Source organism: Sphaeramia orbicularis, chromosome 22 (genome assembly GCF_902148855.1).
Source record: "Sphaeramia orbicularis chromosome 22, fSphaOr1.1, whole genome shotgun sequence".
NCBI lineage: Eukaryota > Metazoa > Chordata > Actinopteri > Kurtiformes > Apogonidae > Sphaeramia > Sphaeramia orbicularis.
Window position 1 is genome coordinate 32,824,262 of NC_043978.1, and position 11,385 is coordinate 32,835,646.

The 11,385-nt window shown below is 36.5% G+C and overlaps 1 protein-coding gene across 1 annotated transcript; it reads left to right on the forward strand.

The window, feature by feature from the left end:
- Positions 1-286: 286 nt before the first annotated feature.
- On the forward strand, positions 287-8,703 carry LOC115413524 (uncharacterized). Its single transcript, XM_030126430.1, has 7 exons — positions 287-505; positions 583-688; positions 781-839; positions 930-1,033; positions 2,385-2,730; positions 5,123-5,223; positions 6,628-8,703. Exons 1-7 carry the CDS (start codon positions 463-465, stop codon positions 6,727-6,729), a joined length of 861 nt encoding a protein of 286 aa, XP_029982290.1. The 5' UTR covers positions 287-462; the 3' UTR covers positions 6,730-8,703.
- Positions 8,704-11,385: the final 2,682 nt, after the last annotated feature.

Consider the following 11,385-nt stretch of genomic DNA (forward strand, 5'->3'; position numbering starts at 1 on the left):
CTGAGCTTTGCATCATCTGTCTCATCCTTCACCTCTGCATTGTCCTTGCCTCCGCTGAGAGGAGACCGACCCTACGTCTATGAGAGCACCTTGACTCTGCAGAGGATTTCTGCACTTCTTACTGATGGACTGAACCACAGAAGTGAGGAAGAAGGGAACCAGAGAAGGGAAGAAGAAGAAGACGACGAAGAAGAAGAGGAAGAAATAGAAGAACCAGAGCTAGAAGTTGAAGTAGAAGAAGAAGAAGAAGAAGAAGAAGAAGAAGAAGAAGAAGAAGAAGAAGAAGAAGAAGAAGAAGAAGAAGAAGAAGAAGAAGAAGAAGAAGAAGAAGAAGAAGAAGAAGAAGAAGAAGAAGAAGAAGAAGAAGAAGAAGTGAGTCCATCTCCTTCTTCAGCTGATGTTTTCACAGACTCCTCTGAACTAACTGTGATACCAGATGGTTCCTCTGCTCCAATTTCCCTCATGAACTTGAACAAAGACATCTCAGTGGTCCAAATTTCTACAGGTAGGTTTAGGTTGTGCAGTCTTCTTACACCATTTACATTCAGACATGGTCACAACATTAAAGCAGTCTGACTCTAGGTGAAGATGAAGAGGCTGAAACAGATCCTGCACAAAGACAAGACCCTCTCTGTGTTGATGCTTTTTCAGGACTTTCAATACCTGAAACTATTTCTTCAAATGACAGGTCAGTGTTCACCACACCTCTCTGGACATTTACTGTGCACAACATATTGGAAAACAAAATGAAACAGCGTGGTTTGTTTTTTTAACATTCAGTTTTGATCCAGTGTCCTTCTTTGAGCCGAACACAGAGAAGCACAGTTTTCTTTTATCTGGTACGTCTATCTTGAATAACAAAATATATTACTCTTACTTTATTGTGGTCTATATGAGTTATTTAACTTTTTTTTTTTTTTTTTTTGCAGGGAAAATGGATCTGTCACTCAACCAAGAGGATTTCCCTTCTCAGATATTCAGTTTTAGTGGAGCCGCTACATCAGACTGTTTACAGGAAGAGAGGCTTCTTCAGGTACTTGATGTAATAACAGCAGTTCTTAATTTAAGGCCAGAATTTTCCAAAGAACACCTTTTAACCTTAATATTTCATACCTGCTTTATAAACAGAAACAGAGACACATTTCATTCCATTTTATGACAGTACCCACTTTTCCAGGACTGACATTTTCCTCCTAAACCCAGAGTTCACATGGGACTGATATTACATAGATCACTGGTAAATAAATAGTAATAACCACTTCTTTTAGCTGTGACATTAATACTGTGGAACTCTGCCTTATCTATATTTGTAAAGTAAAAACCCCACAACAAAATACCTACCCCATGTCAGCAAACACAAAGGCCCTGTGATAATAGTAGTCCCATGTGAGTCAACATTATTTGGAGTATTTTAAGTTACTTTTTGTTTTCCTCCTGTATTTATTTCACTTTTTCCCTGGTTGAGAACTGTGGAGGCTGGCTGGTGATGATTTTAGGTGCAAATTCAGGAGGCTCACATATTTTCACTGAAAAAGCAAAATGAAATCTGAAAAAGTGAAATTTCAAAAGATGATTAGGTGGACGACAGATGACGTACAGAAAGGAACTTTTTAATTTTTTTATTGCCCTGCCCCCCCGAAGGCGAGGCAAGAGGTATTATTTTTGGTTCCATTTGTTTGTTTTTTGAACACTCTAGCAGTAAAACTATTGGTTGAATTCATACCAAATTGGGTTTATAGATTGTCAGTGACCCAGAATAGATCTGATTACATTTTGGGAAAAGTAGGTCAAAAGTTAAAATTTTTAATGAATTTTTAAAATCTTTTTTCTTCTCCCATTTACTTATAATGGGTGACATTTCAAATGTCTATTAAACATAAATTTTGTTTCAATTTACTTCAAACTTGCCACATATGTAGAGGCAATTGATATGCTGACATCCACACATGCATAGACATGATGACATCAGCTGGATTCATGCCAAAATAAGCTACAATACATGCGAGGGGTGGGGCTTGTTGTGCCTAGCACTACTTGTTTTTTGTTTTCTTTTTTTACTCTCAACAGCTGACATCAGAATTGAGGAATACAGTCCATGCAATCCCATGTAAATGCACCACAGGAAACACTGATTTGAATGGTTAATTTCCAAATCACTGGACGTCTACAGATTATACTAGTACTATGCAAAGAGGGGTTTTATGATGAATGATGAATGATGAAATGTTCCTTAATCAGCTCTTCAGCTGTAATCCACTTTTACACATGCACTTTTAATGATCCAGTATGGTCTTTTAAAATCAGAGCCAATTATCTGACAGATCCCGAGGGCTGTCTGTTCATTACTATTTAGTCTTTCATGTGTAATGTTTCTCACTATACAGGTACAAAGAGCATATGAGCAACACTACCAAGAGGAACCAGAGGAATCCTTCAGAGAAGACCTCTTATGTGCTCAGGCTGAAACCTTACATCATCTGCAGACTGATGTTCAGTTAGACAAGCCCAGAGCTGGTGGTTCATGGGCCCTGAACCCTGCTGATCCTCTGATCATCAACATCAAAACCAGCTCTTCCTCTTCTGACACACCTCATGTGAGCGCCTCACTAATGCAAGTCAAAATGGAGGATATCTCAGTTCAGAGCACCGCAGGCAGCTGGTGGAAACACAACCTGGAGAGCCATCAAGTTCCCAGCAGTCAGAAGTTACCTGTTACAGAAGCAGGAGCAGGTAAGGAAGTCTGTACGGAAAATAAAGAAAAAATACTGCATAATACGAAAAGATTTTTAACATTTTATCATAGTAAGTAAGCAGTTAGATTATGAAACATGTGTTACTAGTTGGACTTTTAGATCTTCCAGAGCAGCATAATGATAATAATAATAAGATTATATAATAAGAATTCACATCTCTGGTTGTCTTTATATAAACTAATGAACATAAAGTTGGAATAAAATATCTTTACCTCTTCTAATGAAATGATTGTGATTTTTTTCTTGATAGATAAAGAGTAACTGGGACTCATTGCATGTGGTCAAAGGTGATTACTAATGTATATAAATAGGAATAAAAAAAGGAATGCACCTGGGAACAAAATTGTTCCAACTTTATGGGCAACAGTGTATATAGCAGACATCACCAAACATGGAATTTCCAGGCTTTTCAAACTCTTTCAGCTCAATATAAAAAGAAATATTTTGTTTATCAGTCACTGGGCTAATAAAATATAACACTCTGCAAACTTTTTTGATATCATACAGTTATTGGTGTAACTTATGTGCTGTTATTACCAAAAAGAGGAACTGAATATTACATAGTCTTATGGTGCAAATTCAATATTAAAAAAAAATAAAAATCTTTGCCCTATTCATCATGCTTTCTTCAAACACAACGTATTGATTGTTCCACATAAAAAGGACATTTGGTGCAGAACCTGAGATGTAATTCATACTCGTCCCATTTGACCTGATATGTCAGAGGAATGTGCGGCAGCAAAAGTGTTTTACTTCACAAAATGCTGTCTTTATAAAAAAATACTGCACAGATCCATAACAAGGTATTTTTACTCTAACCCTGAAGGGGAGGCAAGGGGTATTGCTTTTGGTTCTGTTTGTTTGTTTGTTTGTTTGTTTGTTTGTTTGTTTGTTTGTTTGTTTGTTTGTTTGTTTGTTTGTTAACACTCTAGCAGTAAAACTTTTGGTTGAATTCCTACCAAATTGGGTTTATAGATTGCCAGTGACCCAGAATAGATCTGATTACATTTTTGATAACAGTCGGTCAAACTCCAAATTTTTTATGAATTTCTAAAATCTTTTTTTCCCCATTTATTTTTAATGGGCGAAATTTCACATGTCTGTAGAATCAAAGCTATTGGTTGAATTCAAACCAAATTTGGTTTATAGATTGCCAATGACCCAGAATAGATGTGGTTACAATTTGGAAAAGTAGGTCAAAGTTCAAATTTTTAATGAATTTAAAAAAAAAAAAAAAAATCTCCCATTTTCTTATAATGGGCAAAATGTCAAATGTGTATTAAAAATATCAATTTTGTTTCAATTTACTTCAAACTTGGCACATATATAGAGGCAATTGATATGCTGACATCAGCACATGCATAGACATGATGACATCAGCTGGATCGATGCCAAAATAAGCTACAGTATGTGCGAGGGGCGGGGTTTGTTGTGCCTGGAACCACTTGTTGAATTTTTCGGTTAATCCATCAAAAAATTTCCTTATAGAGAACCCTTTGAAATTCCCCAGTTTTCTGCACGAAATGGTCATGAAATGTGATCTGATCTGCATCTAAGTCACTAGTATAGACAAACACAATGTGCTTACGCTAATACCACACAAACATTTACAATATTTCATGTCTTTATTGAACATGACTATTAAAGGCTCAAAATGCTGCTTGAAAAAGTAAGTGAACTCTGAGTGAAATCTGTTTGTCTGTTCTTTATTTAGATGCAGATCAGATCACATTTTATGACAAATTCATGCAGAAAACTGGAAAATTTCAAAGGGTTCACAGACTTTTTCTTACCACTGTATATGTTGTTTAGCAATACACTAAGTGAAAAAAAAAACAACACAATTTTGCCATTTCTTACTGTGGTCTAAGAACAGACATTGTGTTTGTTTGATTGTGTGTTTTGACCCGACATAATTCCATGTCAGAGGTGCTGCATTTCCTGCTGGGTGCAACACTTCGGTACATGTGCTGAAGGCAGGGGGTCTTGGCTGCAGGAGCTGGAATCTGGGGGTGGAAGCAAAGTGTCAGAGATTGCTTCCTTTAACCTTGGAGTAGTCACTCACCCATAAAACAACCTCACCAACCCCCTACATATTCTATGGGGGGCATATTCGATACTATTGGTGCTACTAAAAACACCCCCCCCATCCATCTGGTGGGCTATGCTAATCATCACTGGGCCTTAGGGATCCTGTCACTGGGAGCAGGGTTAAAGATGGAACAATAGAGCAATGTTGCATAAAATTAAAAATGTAGGTCTCATTCATTTCATAGTCTCACACAGGAGGTAACACAAAAAACACATATCACCTTTTCAACAATAAATTCAGTCATGTACATTTAAGAATTGTTTGTGTTTATTTTTAGATTCCCCAAAGAGGTCGTCTGTCGGATCGGGTCAGCCCTACTCCTACAGTTTGTTCACCTTCACTGAGAAACACAAAGGAGACGACAGAGAAGGCAAACAGGTAAATGTAACCATTCTCTGATGATACAGTGAAGGTGTCATGTATCCATCATCAGGAGGTAGAGGCCAGACGTGTCAGTAGGGGTCAGTATTGTTCCAGCAAAGCAATCTGACAGTGTCTTCGATTTGGATGATCTCATTTTTGGTCCCAGAGGATTTAGCTTCATCACAGCCCAGCAGGTGCCCTCTTTACTCCCCTTCATCCCTCTCGCTCCTGTCCTCCAGAATAAACATCACAGCTTTTAAGCACTCCGCCTACAATGATGTCATTGTTCACATACAGTATGAAGTCAGTATTACAGTGACTGTGAATCAGTTCCATGCAGAGTATAGTGTATATGTTTGTAAAATACCACAAAATGGGTATTATTTATTCTTAAAAAAAAAAAAAAAAACAGTATTTGACACTGATGTGGTCTTCTATTTATAAAGCTTACATTTACTGCTTCTCTTTGCACTGACCTGACTGTTGTGCTACTAAACAATATAATGTCACTGCCAGGATATGACCAAGTAATTGTTTTATGGAGCTTTCATTGGATAATTGTTTAATTGGGATGCAGCGACCTAATTATTTTGTTCGGAATCGGGGACCATATGGAGCCTGACAGGTGAAACATAATTAGGCCATGTTAATTTATGATCATTACACTTTGGGCCTGAGTAACCTATACTGTACAAACAATATGTGTCTATCATGAACAATCTAGTTTGGTTGTACAGAGCGTGTTTGTAGTGATGGTTTCACATTCATCACATGGTGTGTATTACTCTGGGACTGAACTGAAAGAAGCTGCTCTGAAAGATCTAATTGTTCATGCAATCCAGAGTAGATATCTTAATGTGTTGGATATTAATGACTAATGTGTGAATATTATTTTAAGATTATCATCTTAAACCATTTAAATTATTTCCATCTAATCAAACTGTCACCCAGCTGAAGATTACACAAATCAGGATATTAAACACAGTGGTTAGTGTAAATTATACATTTTCTTCATGTCTTATATGACCTCATGTTTGACTGTTTATAATGCTTATTATGGAACTGAAAATAAAGCCATCGATCAAATTGTAGAGGCATGCAGAGAGATCATGCTCGCTTAAAAAGATATCATAAAATGAAATATTATTGACTTTGCTGTCTTTACGAAAATACCAATATTTGTTCAGTGAGAAAGAGGCGGGGAGCACAGTGTGTTGAATGTTGAAACATTTAGGATTCAAGGGGAGATGAATGGCCTCTATTAGGAGCATTTAATCAGTGGCTGGCCCAGTGCTCCCAGTCTCCTACACCCCCTGGGGAAAGATTAATGGGTACAGGATATTTCATCAGGCCCTTCACATCACTGCCCAGGATATGAGGCTGTAATTGTGTCTGTTTTGCTGTTGTTTTGTGTTTCAGGCAGACAAAGAGTACGCTGCAGGTTGGAGCAGTCTGGGAAAGGACTCACAAGGTGCGATAAGAACCCGATCCAGGAAAGGAAAAAGAGTCAAGAGAACATAAGGACACAAAGGATCTATGTGGAAAACTGAACTGTGACATCAGATTTTATATTAATAATTTCAATGCAGTTCATTCACATTTGGCTGCACTTTACATCACAGCTGGATAATAGCATGGAAATACATAAGCAAACCCATGTGAACACCATTTTTTATTAACAATATCAGACAGAAACATATATTACAGGATAAGAAGGGGCCAAAAAAAGGTAATAATAGGGAAACACATTTAATGATGGCAAAACAGTCATATTAGGTGGTAATATCATTATCACTTAATAATAAAGTGCTTATATCCATGCAACATGTGGATGTAAAAAATGGTAACATGATGAAATTAATGGGATAATAAACTAATAATAATGATATAATATGGGTTATTGTTTCCTCATATTACAGGTTACAATCTAAATTTAATAAGAATCATATCAAAATATTATAACCTTATACAGTAACTAACTTTTGTTTCAGGGTACTTTCTTCTTTTAGTCACCATAGAGCTGTTTGTTAAATCTAAATGTTTCACAGATTAAATCATGTTATTATTAGCAGGTTATCATATTGTTACCAAAATATGACTGTACTAGTTTTGTCTCATTGCTATTTTCCTATTAATGCACTTTATTTTCGACCCATTAACACCCTGTTGAATAACTTTCGGTCTAATTTCCCTCATATTATTAACAACAGGCTGTTACCAGGTTATTATTTTTGATAAATACTGAATTATTACCTTTTTTATCGTCCCCCTGAGACCCAGAAAAGTGAGAATTTTGCAGCATTTGTATTAAATAGTTGTCTTTGGTGAAAAGAGCATGCCACAGTATGTTTTTTCAGAAACATTTCTATTTTTTAAGGAATGTCTTTTGCAGTGGACACTGAGACTTTGAACCAGCTGAATAATTCTTACACAAGGAAAATGTTTTCATCAATAAAAAAGTGAAATAATTTTCAATTTACATGTTTGCCTTCAGCTTTTTTTCTAGTAATATCACCAAATGTGGAAAAACACATCTAAAACCAAACATTAAACTTAGACTGAGCTTTTCTCCACTTGGCAATTTTTGCCAAATTTTTGGCAGTTTTCATACTGCAAATGATTTCACCAAGAAGCACTTTTTCTTTTATACACACATGCTTTTCATAAATAATTATCCTTGTCTTTCTATGAAAGCAGAGATTTAGTAAGTGCCTGAGTCCATCACGGAGGACATGGAGTTAAAAATTGCGGCATATTAACAAAACACCTCAAACTATGGATTAAAAAAAAAAACTTTTGTTCTAAAAAAAAGACTAAAAACAAAATATCTGGGTAAATTTAATAACCAGCTTTTCATGCGCCCATAAAACATAAACATGGTACGGCAGCCATTTTGGATAAATAGATCTTCTGTTTCATTGTCAGATATCAGTGGAAAGCCCAGGATGTCCTCTACACAACACGACAGAACACAACACAACACAACACAACACAACACAAGACTACACTACACTACACTACATCACTACATAACACAACACAACACAACAGGTCTGACCCTCCTACACTGATCTTTTCTGAAATAAAGCTGTAAAACTATTGTCGCCTACAAAGGACAAAAATGATCTCAGTGGTCTCAAGAGGTTCTGAAAACATCACCCCATTGTTACAATTTTATTTCTGAAGTTTTTAAAGCTGCCTGTATGCTTTGAATTACATTTTTATCATTTAAAGCAAAACTAAGTGAATAATCATTGATATTCACCAGATCACTCCCCGTCAACTGCTCATAGACTTCTGAAAGGTGCTGATGCTGCTTTTACAAACAGCTGTTCCCATCCTGTATTATTGTCCTGCTGCATCCTGTTTCTTCCACTGTAACACCACGTGTCAGAAACACTCACTTAATAATGAATCCACAAAATAAATGATTGATGAAACATGAATCATGAATCATTCAGAATTTTCTAATTAAAGGAAATATATTTGTGAGTCGTATTATGTGTTTTTATGATGTTCTGGTCAGTATTAGAGGGAAGCACAAGGGTTGGAGGCATAAACACACAATATTTTAAATGCAATGATAGTGTCCTTGAAAACGATTCTGCACTTTAGATTCTTCACTGGTTCCCTCCTCTTGAAAAAGGATGTTTGCTTTGCTGCCATTGCATCTCATGAAAAATGGATGACCTCCCAGTGCTTTCTGCTGCCCATCGCTTCCCATATTTGCACTGAGTCCAGGGACTGCATTTGGGTTCGCATCCTCCTCCCTCCCTCCGTGGCTTGTTCGGGGGGTGAATAACTTAACACATATTTCAACCTGACACACTTCTGCTCTGGGTCTCCCCTGGGCACCCAGTTCAGGAGCCCACACATGCTGTATTATTTAAAAGTGGGGTTTAGTGTTCTTTATCTGTGAGTGTGCATGTAATGTCCTGTTTGTGTAAGGGGGATTCCTTATGGAGTTGTTTTAGTTTTTTCTTTCTTTATCCTTGCCGGTAACACATCTTAGAGAATGTCTGAGGTCTAACATGTATCGTCTTAAGTTTGCAGTACTGTTAGCTGCTTCTGTGCTTTTATCCTGCAAAAAGAAGAAGATACTATTTCACATTTTTTATGTCTCACAACAGAGGGATCTAGACTGCAAAAGAATAAAGATATTTCACTGCAAAAATGCTACGATGCTATGTAAAAATCAAAGTGACTCAGAACAGAAGACCACACACATTTATACCCTCACATGTGCAGACGATAACTCAAGTTAATCTTAAAACTGATAACATCATGGAAATCGGAGCGCTGGTGCAGCAAAATGACACATAAATCATGTGTAGAGGAGAAGATGCAAAATACTGCAGTTTATGTGATGGATACAAATAGCTGTCCAATGTCTGGAAAGCTCTCATATAAATACTTGTCTTTGTGTTGTATGAGATATTTCCCTGTAAACTCCAAAACGATTAATATTTTTGGATGGATAATAACTCAATGTAAGGCTTTGATGAATTATTCACTCTGCTGTTTTACCTCTGTCCTTTCCATCTAAAAATTAATGTTGCCTAATAGATGTTGAATATTTTTAGATTTTGTAATTATAATTGGAAAAAAAAACCCAAAAAACAATCATTAACAGGGATCATTTACACCAAGGCAGCAGTCATACTTCATATATGAGCCTACAGCAGGCCGTGCAGTATGGTGGCAGCAGGTGCCTTCCCACTGGAGGGCACTGTGAGCAGCACCGGGGCTGGGTGGCCGATGAAGGGGAGAGACACCTTGGCCAGAACACCAGATGGGCTCAGTGGAGTGTGTCAGATGACTTTGACAGCTACCTGCCCTTCCTTAAGGACTGTCACCATGTATAAACAAACAATTACTCTAATTTGTGAGTGTGCCATTGTGTGTGTGTGTGTGTGTGTGTGTGTGTGTGTGTGTGTGTGTGTGTGTGTACATGAATGGACATCTCTAAAGACCTGAACTGACGTTGGCCTGTAGCTGAGGTATTATCCACATGCACTTAGCCCTTAAACTCAAGTCAGGTTACATTAATGTTGTACAGCCAAAGTTTGTTCAAACTCATTTCACTTTTAAAAACCCTCAAGATCACAGGTGTCAAACATGCGGCCCAGGGGCCAAATCCGGCCCACCAAAGGGTTCAGTCCGGCCCTTGGGATGAATTTGTGCAATGCTAAAATTCCACTAAGATATTAACAATCATTTTAGTTCAGATTCCACATTTGAACCAATTCAATCTCAAATGGGTCGGATCAGTAAAATCCTACCCAATAACCTATAAATACTCATAACTCCAAATTTTTTTCTTTGTAAATGTAAATATTTTCATGTATTTACACTAAAACAAATATAATTTCACAAAAAAATGTGAACAGCCTGAAATGTTTTAAGAGAGGTAAGTGCAATTTTAACAATATTCACACCTGTTACTAAATGTTTTGTGTATTTTTAGACCTACTGTGATCTGTAAGTAATATATATAATATACATGTGTAAATGATAAACTGAAGCACAATATTGTTAAAATTACACTTATTTTTTCAGTTTGTTCATGTCATTCACAATGTTTGAAAGGATAGTTTGCAGATATAAACATTTTCATAATGTAATTTTACTTTTTTCACTCTAAAACATAGAGAAAAGTTTGGATTTGACATTATTTATATATTATTATGTTATTATTTTACTGGTTCGGCCCACTTCAGATCAAAGTTAGCTGAATGTGGCCCCTGAACTAAAATGAGTTTGACACCCCTGCTCAAGATCATCTACTAATCTGAAATGTTTATTAACGTTTGAGCCACTAATCCTCCATACATATACATACGTTGAAATTATTCAAGTAAAATGCAGTTTCCAAGCTTTGTTCAGCATCAGATATGATCCATTTGGACGTTTAGAGGGAAGAAAACAGAAATGCCACCATCCACTGCAGCACTGATTCATCAGTAGTGGTTGTAGATAGTGGTTTTTATTTACAATTAACTGTATATTTTACTGATAAAGTCATTTTTCAGTTTTCTCTTTTCTGATGTAATAACCTTTTAGCTGTCAGCTGTTTGTTTAGTTTATTTCGAATATGCAAGAAAACAAAGAATCCTATTTAGTCTTTACAAATGAAAGAGATTATAAGAAAACAAAACAAACAATAAAAAAACAAAC